The 17,825-nt window shown below is 42.1% G+C and overlaps 3 protein-coding genes across 4 annotated transcripts; 1 reads left to right on the forward strand and 2 right to left on the reverse strand.

Moving 5' to 3' along the window:
* Positions 1-948: 948 nt before the first annotated feature.
* creld2 (cysteine-rich with EGF-like domains 2) lies at positions 949-5,694 on the reverse strand. The gene is made up of 10 exons (XM_069520223.1): positions 5,210-5,694; positions 4,979-5,061; positions 3,678-3,788; positions 3,400-3,491; positions 3,097-3,273; positions 2,908-3,006; positions 2,619-2,702; positions 2,395-2,490; positions 1,489-1,629; positions 949-1,302 (listed from the first exon to the last, which is right to left on the reverse strand). Exons 1-10 carry the CDS (start codon positions 5,360-5,362, stop codon positions 1,244-1,246), a joined length of 1,095 nt encoding a protein of 364 aa, XP_069376324.1. The 5' UTR covers positions 5,363-5,694; the 3' UTR covers positions 949-1,243.
* Positions 5,695-5,780: 86 nt separating this feature from the next.
* Positions 5,781-9,484, forward strand: alg12 (ALG12 alpha-1,6-mannosyltransferase). 2 transcript variants are annotated; one of them, XM_069520220.1, is made up of 9 exons: positions 5,781-5,982; positions 6,796-6,928; positions 7,011-7,184; positions 7,240-7,449; positions 7,541-7,643; positions 7,748-7,972; positions 8,176-8,345; positions 8,650-8,725; positions 8,813-9,484. In XM_069520220.1, exons 1-9 carry the CDS (start codon positions 5,824-5,826, stop codon positions 9,054-9,056), a joined length of 1,494 nt encoding a protein of 497 aa, XP_069376321.1. In that variant the 5' UTR covers positions 5,781-5,823; the 3' UTR covers positions 9,057-9,484. The 2 variants fall into 2 exon arrangements, with proteins under 2 accessions (XP_069376321.1, XP_069376322.1); XM_069520221.1 differs by having other exon boundaries at positions 5,782-5,982; positions 7,255-7,449.
* A 653-nt stretch (positions 9,485-10,137) lies between these two features.
* On the reverse strand, positions 10,138-17,219 carry zbed4 (zinc finger, BED-type containing 4). The gene is made up of 2 exons (XM_020092233.2): positions 16,946-17,219; positions 10,138-14,940 (listed from the first exon to the last, which is right to left on the reverse strand). The coding sequence occupies exon 2, from the start codon at positions 14,745-14,747 to the stop codon at positions 10,962-10,964; it is 3,786 nt and encodes a 1,261-aa protein (XP_019947792.2). The 5' UTR covers positions 14,748-14,940; positions 16,946-17,219; the 3' UTR covers positions 10,138-10,961.
* Between the last annotated feature and the right edge of the window lie 606 nt (positions 17,220-17,825).

Consider the following 17,825-nt stretch of genomic DNA (forward strand, 5'->3'; position numbering starts at 1 on the left):
TTTTGCTGCTTTGGCTTGGCCTCTTTTCCCGTGTCCTAGTTCAGGGGCTACATCCTTTGAAGGACTCTACTTCAAAAGCTCCTCTTTCAGACAAAGTGAGACGACTCTGGGCTACAGAGGATTTTCTTGGGTCACCAGCTTGTTACCTGGGTATTTTTGTAGTGGCCACCACATTAGCTTCGTCACTGTCACGCAATGAACGGAAGGATGCATTTCTCTGCCACATTTGACGGAGCCTTCGAAACGAGTCTGTGATGCATTCGGCCTTCAAACATACAGCCTCTGAATTAGGACACAGCTGTACCATGATTGCATCTCTGCTGCCTGACTACCAGCTCAGACAGGTCTCAACTGGATGTTCCTTCCACCTTCAGCAGGCTTGTCAAGTCAAAACAGCTGACATCATCCCGCAGGAAGCTGGGAAGACTTATTGCAAGGTGAGACGCGGGTTAGGAAAATATGCTTTGATCCGAGTGGGGCCACGGGAAGGTCTTTCCAAAAAGCTTCCTAACTTCTGAGTGGTTACAGAGCTGCCTTTTTGAAAAAAGAGCAAAAGAAGTCTGAGATAAGGAGATTTAAAGAGGTTCTGGTCAAAGGTAAAGTTGTGTGATAACATTATTTGTAGAAATGCTCTAAACTCAAGAATAAGGCACTTATAGGTATATTATATATAAATAACATATATATGTATATTATATATATATATATTCTGTATAATATAATATATTGTAATCCCTGTGGTATAACAAAAACAATTATGAAGGGAAGGAGGTAAAATGCTCTATGATGTCTTATTTGGATTAAGTTAAGTGAAACAGATCCCATGGTTCATATGACTAGACTGCCATCGTGTGGCCGTTTATGAGGACTGCAACTGCTACGTTTGTTCTCCAAGAATATATAAGACAAGTATTAAACAACAGAATAAACACACATTGTTGACATGGGTTTATCCTAAATTCAAATGTATTCACCTTTATTGAAACGCTTTCAAATTTTAAAACCATACAACAAATAAAGACAAGTGGTAGTTTGTGCACACCAGAGAAAAGCAACAACAACCAGCGTACAAAGAGCATCAAATGTCTCTTTTTTCTGTCCCGTAATCCATGGTCCACAGCTGGAAAATACTGTTGTAGCAGCTTCCGTTGGTTCTAAGTGCAGCTGGTACTTTAAGTGCACATCGTCGACGATTTTAAGAACGATCAGCTTCATACTGATTTGCCTCTAATGGTCCCAGACATCAAAGTTCTGCACGAGGAGTTGTGTTCGTCTCCTCGGCTTCTGTCTCCTCTTCTTTTTCTAAAGCAAATATAATCATGTGTAAATAATAATTTGATGAGAACAAGTATATACAATTTTAATATTGACAATATCGTATCTATAATATGGAATGTGTTTTCAATTGGTTTCCTGTGCTGTTTGTATAAAAACCTTGTAGCAGACAATACGACTGAAGAAATAACAGTACATTCAACACTGACTCACCTGGCTGTGGCGCTTGCACACACTCGCCGTCCTCCTCCTCGTAGCCGACCGCACAGATGCACACGTAGCTGCCTTTAGTGTTGAAGCACTTCTGGTTCTCCTTCGTACACACCGGCTCTGACTGGGAACACTCATCCATGTCTTAGAAAACAAAAAACATAATAGTGATAAGTGAACTAAGACTAGAATTAGATAACACATAACATGTATGGAAGGAAGACAGAGAGATGGAAAGAGGGAGAGAGAGCGAGTGAAACACCAGAAAAAAAAACTGCCCTCCAGTTGATGTTTTCACATCTCTTATATATAAATATTCTACAGATACAGACATTACAAACTTGAACTGTTGCTGGTCTGACGTCAACAGATCATTTTCACTGTCTCGGCTTCGTTACTACTTGATAATAGTAAATGGTTATTTGTAGCCTAATGTTGGTTTGCCCTCTAGTGGACAGAATATGTAACAACCACATGATGAAAGCAGCACTAGTAAAGCATTAACCTCTATTTACATAACGGGCTAAAAAATTTACAAATGTAATTTAATATAATTTGAATATTTAACATAATTAGTGATGGGACTCAATGAGCTGTTGAGTAATATTAGCCAAAAAAACTACTACTTAGATTTTTTCTTTTTATATTTAAACTTGTGATCTGTTTTATTAATTCTCATGTATTTATAGATAACGAACATGATGTTGATCTTGATCTTTTTAATGGGATTTGTTGACCGTGAGCAAAACATGGATTTATTAACCAACAATTTCGGACTTATGCGTTAATGTCTTTAAAATTGTAGCAACTGTTTGTAACTGTTTTTGAACTGACTCACAAATTCTTCTTGAGGTGACACAACACATGTAGAAGTGTGACCCTTCAAACAATCCATTATTTACATCATACCTGTGCAGGTGCCCTCTGCGTCCTCGTAACCGCCGGCACAGGCCTGGCACTTATCAGGACCTTCTCCAGTGCAGCCAGAGCAGACTTTATCACAAGCTGTAAAGGACAAACACAGAAAGCTCTCTCTTTGATAAACATCACAGAAATAGCTTTGTGAATGCTGAATCTCTCAGCAGCACATATTGCTTTTAAAAATAAAAAAGGTTTCGTATGAGTCGTCTTACGTTTGCAGGAGTAGGAGCCTTCTGTGTTGAGACAGTACTGATCTTCTTCACACGGAGAAGCATCTTGGGAGCACTCGTTCACATCTGCAGTTTAACAGAGAGATTACAGTGACATTTCTATGACTTGTTTCAAAGTCATAGAAATGATCTCAAGGCGTTCTTGAGATATCCTGTTCATGGAGGCATCATACGATCTACATGTTTTAAGTATAATCACACAGCTCTGGTTTAAAAACTGTTGTTACAGATTTCCTCCTTGTGGGATGGATAAAGGATTATCTTTTCTTACCGACACAAGTTTCCTGATCGTCCTCCTCCCAGCCGTCCTTACACTCATCACAGTCCTGACTGGTTCCTCCGTTGCAGGTCTTGCAAGAAGAGTCGCATTCTGCAGGAGGAAGTGAAGCCCAAACAGGTTAAGTCATCACTTCCCGACATGTTTTAAATGAAGGCCGGTGACATGTCAGGGATCCTGTACCAGTGCAAAGGGAGAAGGTGTCGTTCCTCACTTCGTTGAAGTAGCCTTCAATGCAGTCGAGGCAGAACTCCCCCTCGTAACCGTGGTTACAGCTACACTTTCCGTCCCCTCCACGAGACCCATCGCCATCGCACATTCCATTTCCGTGGCATGGTCTCTCAGAGCCCCCGACACAGGCTGAGAGAGAGAATCAGAAACACGCACATTACATTTTAACACTGGTGCTGCTGCCTCAGGTGATCAGGGTCATTTTGTATATCTATCATACTCAAACAGCGCCACTGTGCGTGTGTCTTTCCTCACCGTTGCAGTCCGGACCGAACGTTCCCTTTGGACAGCACACTTTGATGGTTTCAACACAGAACCACTTATGCAGATCAGGATGTTTTGTTTTCCTGCAACGCGACAGGAAACAAAACAGGAAGAGATGATGGTTACCACATTGTACTGAGTGAAACAAAAACTATCCACAAATAACTCAGCAGGTGAGATCTCTTTCAGTGTTTCTTTCCAACTTACTCATGAGACGGAACATGATGACATTGAAACTTCTTCATGTTTCTGCATGAACGAACTCTCACCTCTTGAACCACCAGGTCTCAAAATGCTCTTCGTGCTCTTCTACCATGCGGTTGCACTCGAAGCTGCTGCTGTCACACAGGCCCTCCACAATCTCCATCAGACGAATCTCACTGTGAAAAAATGGACGGGGCAAATACTGTTTCAATAACTGTCAGCACGTGGGAGATAACGTGTGTGTGTAAATGCATGATGTAGGGACAACGACAAATGATATCAAGATGCAAACTTTCATATCAGTTGATGTCAATTAACATTAGTATTTCTTACAGTTTAAAGTTGGACTTTTGCTGATGCCCCACAAGGAGCTTCATCATATACACTTTCCAAGTGCTTGGTTTGGTGGCTGCTCGAGGCTGCTGTGTCCATTTTTAGAATGGATTTCCTTTTCATTACTTATAAAGCACTAAATAGTCTGACTCCTCAGTATATTGTAGCTTTTATCTCCACACAACCTCAGGTGAAATGGGACGGAGCTGTTGAGATCAGAGCCTCGAGGCTCTGGAACACACAGCCTGAGGAAATACAGCAGGCCGGGTCAGCTTCCTTTGTATCAAACCTTAAAAACGTACTTTTATCATAATTTACCCAATTCAAGTTTGTATTATTCTGCTTTAATTTGACTTTTTATTTGTAACTTTGTTTTAAGACGTGCTATGAAGTATTATTTTTATTATTAGAAACAAAAACACAGATACAATTCTGCATTAAAACACTATTAATTAAAATATCTTAGAATACGACTTGGAGCAGAGGGATGCAGCAGCTCTGTGATATGACTCAGGCCAGATGGGGAAAGTTTGCCTCCGTTACCAGCCGCTTGTCAGCTAAAGATTGAAAACTTTGATAAGCTTGATGTGTGCTCAGTGCAACGTTCTGCAGCTCCGGTGTAAACTAAGCAAACACAGCTCTGGTGACACTGGGGCAGGTTAATGTGACTCTTAACTTGTAAGGTTAGTTAGATCTTTTCAAGTATTGGAACAATATTGTCACTAAAATGTCTCATTAAATATCAGAATAGGTGTCCTCATTGTTCACATCTGAGCCAGATGATTATTTTATGTCTTCACCGAGAGCAGGTACCTTGTGTAAACTGACTTCAATGTGCTTTTCATACTGTTTTTCATCTGAAGCAGCACTGACTCTCCCAGAGCTCTTTCAATATCTAATAAACCAGGTTCAGACTTGCACGTACATCTCTAGTGTCACTTTCTGTATTCTTGCTGCTCTGATCAGATTCCTCTTGCTCTTTATGAATCTGGCGGTGTGCTGAGGTGTGACCTGTCGGAATGCACCATCTCACCTCGTCTCATACTTGGACAGCTTCCTCTCCTCCCAGGCTGTGTTGCCTCCACCAAAGTTCTGCTTTGCTGTTCTTTCAAAGCCCTGGAACACAAACACCACAGTCATGATGGTTCAGAGACAAACAAGGAGGACACCTGAGACATTTGAAGACATTTGAAAGCTGGAGCACCAGGGCTCCCTCTTTATCTGTGTACCAACACAGTACAGATGTTTGGCTGCGTTCACTGACCTTGCTGAAGTCTTCAGTGATTTTCTGACATGTGCTGCAGGCGCTTTTAAAATCCCTCTTGGCGCTGCTGCCTTTAAAGAGTAAAAGCAGAGTAACACAGGAGAGAAGCTGCAGCAGCCGCAGCTGTGGACCTGTGGACAGCATCTCTACCATTCACTGCAGACACCTCTTTCACATCGGGACACAGTTCGATTCCCTCTCATCAAAACGAGGTGGAGTTACCATTAAACATCAGTAAACGTTGTCTATGTAAAGCGCAGTTCGGTTGTATTTACATGCCGGTAAGTGTGGTTGTAGTTTCCGCGTCAGCTCCCTTGCTCCAATTGTGGCTTGCGCTCATTGGCTCTCTGCCCTTGTCACTCAAAGGTTTAACGAATCACAAGCCGCCACGCGCGGGACAAGTAGACCATTCCGCACGTGGAAATGTCTGGAAACCTGCTTGTTTTGTTTAATGGTGTTCTTCATTTTAAATTTAAGTGAATTATTTAATTTCTTTCTTAATCACAACCCTTCCGCTGCGACTACAAAAATAATGTAAATGTTTTAATGACACGACAAGTCGTGTGGCGTAGCTTCCGGTGAGGACCGGAAGTGACTGCAGGCTCTCAGCTGTCATGGCGGAAAAGAGAAAAGTTTTGGGGCTTCCTCTGCTCGTCTTGTTGATTTCTGTGTCTCTGCTGCATTTGTTCATCTGCCCGTTCACTAAGGTCGAGGAGAGCTTCAACCTACAAGCGGCGCACGACATTTTATATCACAGACTTGACTTCGACAAGGTGAGGAGCTGTTTTAGATTTATATACTGGACGTCCACAAGCTTACTGTACACAACACCATTCAGTGACGTCATTTTTAATGTAAACATTAGTGAATATCTTACACAGACCACACTTACATTGACACAGTTATTATGTGTTTTACAAATACAGTTTTTATAATAATATCAGTCGTAGACGAAGATATTGCTTGATTATTTAAAGCCACAACATATATATCTATATATATATATAGATATATATGTATCTATATATGTATGTAACAATATAATTGTGCAAAAAATAGATAACAACAAAGAAGCTTGTACTGTTTGAGGGAAAAAAAGTTATCTGTTCAAATCTATACATTTTAATCTTACAAAATACACCCTGTTCATATCATATAATATCATATAACATAATATATGTGTGTTTATTATTAGCATATGGGTAAAAATAGATACATTTCATATTTAAAATACTTTTTATCTTAAAAATCCCCAATCATACATTTTCAGGGTTTTACTGAACCAGTAATAGTTGCCAAGGTCCATTTTGTAGCTATGTTGTAGCTTTCATCTAAATCACATGACACAGTCTTCATCAGCAGTCGGAATCGACCTGTTTGTCTGGTTGAAAATGGAAATCTGAATATCTACATCTCCATGACAACTGGGTGATCTTCCGTGTCTTGCTCAAGACCATGTGACAAAATCCGCAGAGGAGCTACTAAATGGGCTGTTGTTTCCGTGTGAAGAGCAAATTTAAAAACTGAAGTGATAACATATTTCCTGTGTTATGTTCTGGCTGCATTTGTGATTTTCTGTGTTTCAGTATGACCACCATGAATTCCCTGGTGTGGTGCCACGGACTTTCCTTGGCCCCCTTCTCCTCTCCATACTCTCCTCCCCTGTTGTGTTTGTGTCCTCGCTGCTGGATGCACCTAAATTCTACACACAGCTGATCGGTAAATCACTAACATCTCACTACTAAAATAAATGTCACTTTAAAGCATTTAAATATGTCTTTTTTTGATGTGTTTTGTGCAGTCCGAGCTTCCCTAGGAGTCTGCGTCATCGGTGCACTGTGGCACATGCAGAAAGAGGTGAGGAGGCAGTTTGGCTCCACAGTTGCAGGGCTCTTCTGTTTGACATGTGCGTCACAGTTTCACCTCATGTTCTACAGCACCAGGACACTCCCTAATGTATTTGCACTACCAATAGGTAAGACAAACCAGTATTAATCATCCAGAAATTAATCATCTTCCAATGATGATAGTATTTCTCTTCCCAGTTCTTTTAGCGTTCACATCTTGGATGGCTCAGAAATATGGCCGCTTCATCAGCCTTTCTGCTTTAGTCATCATCGTGTTCCGATCAGAGCTCTGCATCTTCATGGGTCTCATGTTGTTGATATCACTGCTGAGCAGGAAGCTGGGGCTGCTGCAGCTGCTTTACTATGCAGTTCCTGCCGGGATCTTGTCCCTGGGTGAGTGGTGAATGCACATTGTATAAATAAAGTATTTTTATCTAAACTGAACATGTGCACAAAGATTATTTAGATTCTTTTGTTTCTTCAGCTCTGACAGTGGCTGTTGACTCCTTCTTTTGGGGGAAGTTCCTGTGGCCTGAAGGTCAAGTTTTGTGGTACAACACTATTCTCAACAAAAGTTCCAGCTGGGGAATATCCTTTCATTTACACCTGTACATTTCCATGATGCTTTAAATAAAAACCATCAAGGCTGATCTCAACTCCCCTGAGTTCTCCTTGACTCCTCTCCCCAGTAAACCTCCCCCTTTCTCTGGTACTTCTACTCTGCTGTGCCCCGGGCCCTGGGATGCACACTTCTCTTTGTCCCCCTCGGCCTTCTCGACAGGCGGATGAGACTGCTGCTGTTTCCCACTGTCGGCTTCATCCTCATCTACTCGCTGCTGCCCCACAAGGAGCTGCGCTTCATCATATACACTTTCCCAGTGCTCAGTTTGGTGGCTGCCCGAGGCTGCTCTTTCATGCAAGTCAAAGCATTGAAACCCCCAATGTTTACAGTGAAAACATTAACCGGTCATTATCATTGAATCAGACAAAGCTGATGTTTAGGATACAAAGGAAACAGTAGAGCATGAAAAAGTAGCTAGAATGTCTTAGTAGTTTCTCTTTTAGATGAAGGCTTCTGGACATGTTCCTCATTCGTTTTCTTTTTTCTGTGTGCTTTAGTTTATGCAACTACCAGAAATCCTGGATGTACAAACTGGGCTCTGTGGTTGTGGTTGGCCAGCTGTTGACCAATGCAGCGTACTCTAGCATCTGTCTCTATGTTTCCCACCACAACTACCCGGGGGGCAGCGGAATGCAGGAACTACACAAGCTGTTGCCGGCAACTGCAGGTTCGAGTCACTATCAGCTTATTTGTATTTGCAGGAAGTTTGGACGATCAGCCATTTTACCAATAACTTATTTGAAATGTTCAAGAAATAAAATGGACAGTGTGCACTCCTTGTGGTACATCTTGGATTACTTCACCTGTTATTGTTTTATTTTAAGCTTTTTAATTTGCACAAGATGTGTGACAAACCATTAGTTGTGTAGGAGACAATTAAAAATGTATCTTAACAATCGTTTTGATTAATTTTACAAAATTCCTGTATAATCGTCATTGTTCAAAAAATGTGTTATGTTTTATTCTTCTAGACGTGTTTGTTCATATTGACACCTACGCTGCTGAAACTGGAGTATCACGGTTCTTGGAGCAAAACAGAAACTGGAGGTCAGTGTTTACTATGTTGAACTCACATCTAATGTGTGTTATACAGAAATTTAAAGTTAATAATAAATACTTCCTTTTTGTAAACAGATATGACAAACGTGAGGACATGAATCCCTCAAACCCTGAAATCACGAAGTACTCTCACCTGCTGATGGAGGCTGATTTCACCAAAATACATCGACTCCAGGACACTCACCAGCCTCTGGCCTTCATAGAAGGTTACAGCAACACCGCCTTCAACGTGTTTCACTTCCCTCCGGTCAGTGTGCGACTGGAGAGAAAAAGTGTGCTAATGGAGAGGAAGGCTGAAGCCTCGCCTCAAAGAGAGTGACTTTTACAGGAGTGCTGTGTTGGATTAAGACATTTTCTTGGTGACCAAATGCGACAGTTATAGACCAGTGTTTTCACAGGTTATAATAGTACAGACTGGAATGTGAAGGGTATTTTTTCAGATTCATCTCTATTATCATCTGTTACATCTCACCACAGATCAACTGCTAACATGTGGTACACCACTTAGGGAACATGTTAAACGGGAACAATAATACTGTCATGCATCTTTGCTGGTGTTTCAAATATTAAACCAGTTGATCAGTTGTTCAAATGGTTCTCTATGCTAATATTTAGACTGGTATTGGAGTTGAGCAAAAATGCATTCATATGAAACAAGTTTATAATCTGAAAAGTTTTATATTATTTACCTCAGATTTTCATTCGTACATTTTGTTATATAGCCAAATAAAGCTGAGTGTGAAGACAGCAACATGTACAGTCGTATCAGCTACGCTTACATTGTTTTTACTTTAAATCTATTTTTCTAAACCTTAAAATAGCAGCTTAAATTTAGTTTGATGATTCACTGACTTGGAATAGGGAAAATGGAGCTGTTGTCAGTCCCACTCCTCACTCTGAATGATTGTTCTTGCTCCATGTAACTTTGGTGAGTGGGTACAATCTCCTGTGAGAAGTCTGTAGCTGACAGATATTAGCAGTTTCAATTTTCAGCTTCAGGCCCAGCAAGCCCAGGAGTGAAGCTGAACTGTAGATCAGTAAAAAAGACTTTTTAGAAAACAGTGTCTGATATCTCAGGAAACCTTTAAAATATCAAGAATCCTAAACATAGTGGTGTATTGTTACATAACATTTGTTGCAGCAACTCTTCTAGTTCAGGAAGCTGGGGAAGGTCAGGAAGTGGGTAATATCCACCGTTCAGTTGTGTTTCAGTTCAGAGAGGGGTACTATGCAGTTAGAGCTTTTTTTTTTTCCACTGCATGAATACCAATGACATGTGGCTGCAGAAGCTGCTGTCGCTCAGTTAACGTTCCACGTCGCTTGAATTCTACAAGAGTAACAACCCAGAAATCCCTATTTGTACAATTAAACTCTTAGATAAACCAAAAAAAACCCTGCACTTTTGCATAAGGAAAACCTTTATTTACAGATGACCACAAAATTTGCATGGTTCCAGTCTCAATGCTCAAACATTTATCAAATTAGGTTCAGAAGTCATTTAATATAAAAATGTACAGTACATTGTTTTACTGAATATTAAACCCATAATTTAATCCCCTGGACATAAACTTAAATTGTGCTTAAGAGACAAATTGTATATTCCAAACAAACTCCTTATTCTGAAAATACAGCAATATTATACATGATCTTATTAAAAACATTTCACAAGTAAAAAAATGATCTATTTCTAAATGACAGTACCATGAGCCACGAATTCACAATGAAAATTAAATAACATTAACTTAAAACATCTTTCAGTCACAGCATTTATTTTTGGACCATGTTTTCACTTGGAAAACAACTGCATCTATCTTTTATCCATAAGAATTAAAAAGCATCCTGACGTGATCCGCGCAATTTAACAAAAAGTATTTACAGCATTTTTGACCTGAAGTAGTTTTGGATAAGGCACAAGGAGAGGGTAGACACAGAACAGAAACGTCGATTTACAAGCAAACACATCATCGTCAACCCCTACAGCTAGAAAAACCCTCCCTCCCTGATACACTTCTGACTGAGACTATTCATCACAACAGCTCCAAAGTGTTTCAACAGTAGTACACAGAATACAATAAAACCTCAATCTGGCCTTTGCATTGAGACTCGATCAGTGTATAAATTGATATTTTTACATTTTACCCGACAGTAAAAAACACCCCACCCATTTCACAGCTAAGCAACTTGGTCCTTGATAAAGGGTTTTCAAGTTAATGCTCAATATTTATCAGTACTGAAAATAGATCAGAGGGAGGTTGACCTTGAGGAACAGTAGGCCCTCCATGTTCTCCAGTAAATGTCTGGGCTGGTTTAGAGCATAGTTGACGCTTGCTGTGCTGAACAGTGTCTCTGCTGGGATGATGCTGGGAGGGCAGCCAACATAACGGGCGGCTACTTTGGCGAGATCTGACCACAGGAACTTTTTCAGGTTCCAATAATCGAGGGGGTCACAGCTTTGATCGAGTATGTCTTCCTCGAGGTACTCCAGCACCGTCAGCTCCGAAGACTTTGGCTTCTCCTCGTGTTTTATCTTTTGCCGGATGTCGGCCATAAGGGACCAGAGGTTGTCCCTGTTCGGGTGGGGGGCGTCGGAAGAAACAGGGCCCTCGTTGCAGCCGTTGGGCAGCGAAGGCTTTTCTGCAACTGAGGTAGACAAGGAGTCCAGCTCGCTGATCAGATCCTGCTTAAATCGCTCAGCCTCGTCCTCTGTGAACAATGACGTCTTGTATCGGGGGTCCAGCATGGTCGCCCATATGTATCGTGTGTCCTGCAGAGTTGTTGACATTCTGCTCACCATTGCTTCCTTAAGAGACTTGAGCATGTTGTCTATGCCCACAGTCTCATCGAACAGCAGGTCTATCTTTCTGTTGAGGATGTGGATGAGTGGTATCACTTGTCCCAGAGTGGCGGTGTGGCTGCTCATCTCCCTGCAGGCGACTTCAAACGGTTTCAGTGCATTGCAGACCGACAGCATCACCTCCCACTGATCGCAGCTGATAATTTCCCTGAAATTGCACTCGATCGACATCTCGTCGATCGCTTTCTTCTGCTCCACCAGCCGCTCCAGCATGAAAAAGGACGTCCTCCACTTCGACGGAACATCCTGAATGAGCTGGTTCTCCGGAAGCTGGTGGACCCTCTGCAGCTCCGCCAGTTTCTCCTTGGCCTTTGCTGAGCGGTGCACACGTTCACAGATCTTCCGTGCAATACTCAGAAGGTTCTGAACCATTCTCTGGCTCTTTATGGCTTCACTAACAATGAGGTCTATAGTGTGTCCGAAACACTGCATGGTGACATGGCCATGGTCCTCCAATGTGTTTCTGATGGAGCCGTTATCCGTTACAGTGAACCCCTTTTTCAGCCCTGATGAGGAAATCCAAGATTCCCACAGATACTCTAGCTGCTTTGGGATGTCATGCATATCGTTATCACAGTCTATTTGAGAGACACTTAGAAGAGCGGAGCAGTGGAAGTCCTGACCTGCGGGTCTGACACTTGACTCGTACGTTGCCCAGTGGGCAGTAAGGGTCAGGTATTCCCTTGTCTGGCTACTGACCCAAATACTAGTTGTGAAGTGGACGACACCCCCCTCGGCCTCTTTCAGGTGGGTCAGCACAACATCCTTCACTCTCTCGTACATGTCGGGTATGGCAGTGCTGGTAAAGTAAGAAGAAGGTGGTAGAGAATACTGAGGCTGGAGGTACTCTAGCAGTCTGTTCAGTCCAGCATTCTCCACCATAGCTGATGGCTGAAGATCCAGTGCGAGCATTTCTGCGATAAGTTTGGTGATTTTTTTGGCAACCGGGTGGTGTTCATCAAACCTTTCACGGCTCTGTTCCGTTTCGTAAACAGACGTGTCCATGAGCTCTTGTTTAACATGAATTTCAGCAGACGGCACATCACCTGAGATAGTATTGTTACTTTCAAGAACGTGTCCATGAAACCTCTGCATGTGTCTAAAGAGGCAGCTCGTGCCGAGGTTTGTAGTCTTTTTGCCTCTGCTAATTGTGCGGCTACAGTGCAAACAAACCACCTTTGTGGGGTCAGTGGGTGAAATGGAGAAATGGTTCCACAGTTTTGATGTCTTTTTACTGAAAACTGGAAGGGTTTGTGGCTTCTTCTCACTGGATGGGCTGTCAGTTTCTTTGGTTGAAACTGCGTCCGCTCCACTGAGACTTGTGTAGGGATGAGGGGAGGAAGTTTCCCTCTCATCTGTGCTTTTTTGGTTTTTGAGGACGTCTGGGTGGCGTCTCATAAGATGCCGCATCAGACAACTTGTACCAAAGTCGCCCCGTTTCCCACGGCTGATGACGCATGGACAGTAACGGCACAGTGCTTTTAACTGGTCTACTGGAGACACTATGAAATGGTGCCACACTTCGGATTTCACCCGTTTCATTATCTTCTTGTTTTGCTGGAAAACTGAATGATCCTGATCAACGCTGGGGCCATCTGAGAGGGGACATGGGGAGGAAGTCAGGGGGGTATCTTCCTCTTGAATTTTGAAGGAGAGATTAAGAGAGGACTCCTGCCCTGAGAGTTGCATCGCCTCATCAGATTCCTCTTTTATATGCACACTTTCCTCCATGCTTTGGGGCGGTTCATTTGATATGGTTTCCGGTGAAGATGGAAGAAGGGGGGATTCTTTTTTCACCTCCAGTGGATCCTGTAGTTGTGAGCGAGACAGAAGTGAGGGCGGGTTTGTATAGGGTGGGGGGATGTGATTTCCCTGTCCATTTTCCTCAATGACAACCTCTTTGTGGGCCCTCCACATATGACGAATGAGACAGCTCGTCCCTAGATCTTTACCATTTTTCCCTCTACTGAATTCATTCATGCAATGGATACATACTGCTTTTGAATTGTCAACAGGCGACAGGTAGAAATGTTTCCATACAGCTGATCTCCGACGAGAACTAGAGCTTTTTGGGGTGCCAGTAAGGCGCTCGGGCCCTCCGTCTGACATGTCTTCGAGGTTGTTTTCATTGGAATGTGAGGATGAGAGCGTGCTGCCAACTGTGTCGGTGTCGACGTATGGTTCTAGTTTTGGTTCTACTTTGGGCAACACTTCTTTGGATGACAGGTCTGAGTTCTCAGCTGAGGAGGTGGACGGTGAAGTGTTCTTTGAGGCAGAAGTAGTGACGCTATTAGTCAAGTCTCCATTTTTTGGTGAGTTTGGGGAGGGAGGTATGAAAGATGAGGCGAGAGAGCTAGTCAGACTATTAGAGGATGCGTCTGCTCCTTCTTGTAATAGCACAGTGGGGTGAGCCCTTCGCACGTGCCTCATTAAACAACTTGTACTGAGGTCTTTCTCGTTCTTTCCCCGACTGAACTCTTTCATGCAGTATAAACAGATTGCTTTGGTACCGTCTCGTGGCGATATGCAGAAATGATTCCATGCAGGAGATTTCTTCCTTGGGTTGGAATGACTCCTCATAGATGACAAAAGGCTCTGAGTGACAGCATCCATAGCAACATCATAAAGGCTTGAGTATCCGCTTAGTAAAGTACTGTAGTCATCACCATCTCTTGACACAAAAGGGCCAATTGAGCTGCCAAACGCGAGCCTTTCATCATCCTGTGTCTCCTCCTCCATTTCATTTGTGTCCCCAATGTCCTCTTTGATATGTTGGCTTGCTTCATTAATGTTTTCAAACTGTTCATTCTCTGCGTTCTCCTCAGTATCAGTGTTTAGGCATTTGTTTGAATAAGTGGGAGAACCTGGATCAGTCTCTTTTGCTTCATCTGACTCCACCTGTTTGTCACCCTGAGAAGATAGATGGGGAGAAGGGGGAGAGTCTTTATCCAGTGTTATGGAGGAGCAGCCAGGTGACGTGGCATCAGCAGTATCATGAGGTTTAATGCTGTACGATTTGAACACGTAGCCATCCTGGCCCTCAATTTTCAGGCAGGTCCCTTTGGCCTCTCTTCTTTTAGTTTCTATGGCGCCATTGGGTTCACTGACCATATCCATATCCTCGCTCATGTGTGAGACCTCTTCCTCCCCGTCCATGGCTGCAGCCCAAGGGTTTCTGTAGAATAGTCAGGTCTGCGTTGTCAAACGTAATCACCTACTTCAGGTGTAGTCATCGATACAGCAGCTCTCAAGCAGGCGTTGTAATTTGCGTGGGGCACTTCAGGACACAGGGTGCCTGCTTGATGCTCTCCATTGATGACTGAAGTAGTTCCACCTCACCGCACACGACCTAGAGAGAGGGAGAGAAAAACTGTATTGTTTTAAAGGAATAAGACTAAAAACAGGTAATACAGGTACAGCATGAGAACAAAGAAGTACTGAACACAACATTTTACTTTTATTCTTATTATATCAAACTAAGCAGACTTTTATTCAGAACTGTGTTGGGTAGTATGTAAAATTACAACTCCTGTTGTAAAATCGACTGTCATGAAACTTCTAATGTGATACTGGCCACTTTGATTTGCTTTGGGGTGATAGAGATGGAAATGTTTGGATTTGCAAGCTGATGAGCACCGCCCCGACAGAGAGTCTTAGGTCTCTGTGAGGCTAATTTACAGGTGCCTTTACAGTCAGGTCAGACATTCTGTGAGCAATTTGAATCACAATACCCTGTGCTTGTCCCACACTCACTGCTCTCTAAAGCTGTAAGCAAATCAATTTACTGGAATAATTATGTTTAAAGAAATTACTGTTCACTTGGAATTTTCACGCATGCCATTCAAATTTTTGTGATGCATTTGATTATTTGGAACTGCTGTACTTTACATTCAGGCTCCTGATAAGATCTTTAGTATACTAAATGTAGATTTTTTAATATAGATCTTTTAAATACAACAATACACTTAAACAGCTGATATTCTGAATCACTGAAATCAGCTGAGGTGGTGGTACGATAAAAATGACAAATACGTTTTTCAGTTTTCAGTGACTCACGTTGTTACACACAGCTTTAACTAGCATTTGTTTCAGAGAAGTGATTACAACATTAAGTCTAAACTCACTTACATTAAAAAATAGATGAGAAATATCCAATAAAACAGAATACAATTCAACAGCACCACAAGCTACAACATGACCAATGAGTAGAACCAACACCAGCTAAAATAAAACAGGTACCACGATCGTCAAAATGACAGAAGGATTTATTGCAGGCTGTTAAAACTACATTAGTGTTCACTAGGTACACGTAATAAACCGGTGCTTGGTTGAATAATATGTGTATTTTGTGCCTCGATGGTCGGCTCACTTCAGGCTGAGGGATCAGGTCAAATGTGGTAATAACAATTATTAAAATTTGAAATTTCTATGTTTAAAGTCATCAATATCAAGCATACAAATATAAATATTGACCCAACACTTGCTCACAAGACTCTAACGATGGTATTGCACAACATATAGTATGTGTATATACCAGCCACATCAGCTCTGAGATCATTAGCCTGAGTAAATAAGTGTCCCAAACCACACCAACCTAATCTATAATAAATAATCGTTTATTTAGCTTAATGTGAGCTCAGTAATGAGGTTAGCAAGACCGACGGTTTTCTCGATCTCAAGTTAAGTTAGGAACCACAAAAACAAGCAGCCGTTTCCTACGTGGTCGGTGACAGCCAGCTTTTCCGGGTTTGGCTGAAGTGCTAAAGGCAGGAAGATGCGAGAGGACAGCAGAAAATAGCCACCGCTGGCTAGCTTACATGTTCATGCTAACACACAGAGCTGTAAATGTGTGACTTCACGTCGGGTTTCTTCTCCCTCTCGCTGAACAACACGAACCATCTCAACTTCAGAGACTCTCCTCATTCAAAAATAACGTTATAATGAAACACAGCAGCCAGATACGCTTCATCATCAGTAAACACCACGGTGGCTATCTTGATGCTAAGTAGGCTAGCGGCGAGGCTAATGAACACATTAAAAACAAGGCGCAGGTACAGTAGTTGTGTCCCGTGGATCCACCGCAGGAACATCACAGCTAATATAACTTCTTCCACTGTCCCGCTAACGTCGCGCCGACCCGAGAAACTGCGTTTAGCCCGTTTCGGACCGCACCACGACTGCTAGCTGGTTAGCTGCCAGCTAGGCCACACACAGGACTGACGAGCTAACCTGGCGAGGCAGAACCAGCCGTGGCGACACGAACCACACGGGATCAGAATCAGACCAGCGCTCAGCACGACGGCCCGGCCGAACCAGGCCCGCCCGGGACGCCAACCCGAGCCCGGCGGACTTACCGTGGTGTGTGGCGGTGTGATGGCCGGGTTTGTGGCCCCGAAACGGTTAAATCTGACACATTTGATTGATCCGGAGCAGGGTTCACTTTGTTGCTTTTGTCTCCTGGTCTGCGAGCAGCGGTTCACGTTCGGCCGGAGCAGCTCCACACAGCGTCGGACGGAAGGAACATGTTTTAGTGATGTCACCGGGAGCTCCAGTGTGGACACATTTAAACAAACTGTATTCACTTTGGACTCAAATGTCACATTACACCCCGATCTACTTATTATCATTAACTTTTATTATTATTAACACGAGTCACTTGAGTCTGAAATATGGTTAAATATATAACAAGCCACGTCATTTTACATGAACAATAACAGATCACAATAAATAAAATACCAATGTTATGGCATTATTTTGTATTCTGTTATAGTTAATATCTTAAACATTTTATTCAAAAGTGAAGTAAAATTAAATAAGGGAGTCTAGGGTATTACTCTGTTTCCACAGAGTATTATATTATCACTTATTTGCATTATTTTTTAAATGTTAATAAAAATGTTGGGGTTGGGGTATTATTCTGTATATTATTACTATTATGTTTTAGCTAATTTCTTTAAGATTTGCTAAATTTTGTGGTTTTAGTTTGCATTTAAGCTGAAATACATTGATTTTAAAATAAATCTAAATAAAAATAATTGAGGCTGGGGTATTATTCTGTTTACGTCTGTTTTAGCTTATTTCTTCAAATTTATAGTGGTGGCTTTACTTTGCATATCAACCAAATTTCATTTTTTTTTTAATGAAACAAACAAGTAGCCCAGGGACAGAATGAATACCGATAAAAAAAAGAATAGAATAAAAATAGAACAGAACAAAATAATTAAATAATGAAAA

The sequence above is a fragment of the Paralichthys olivaceus genome, chromosome 23, assembly GCF_024713975.1.
Source record: "Paralichthys olivaceus isolate ysfri-2021 chromosome 23, ASM2471397v2, whole genome shotgun sequence".
Taxonomy (NCBI): domain Eukaryota; kingdom Metazoa; phylum Chordata; class Actinopteri; order Pleuronectiformes; family Paralichthyidae; genus Paralichthys; species Paralichthys olivaceus.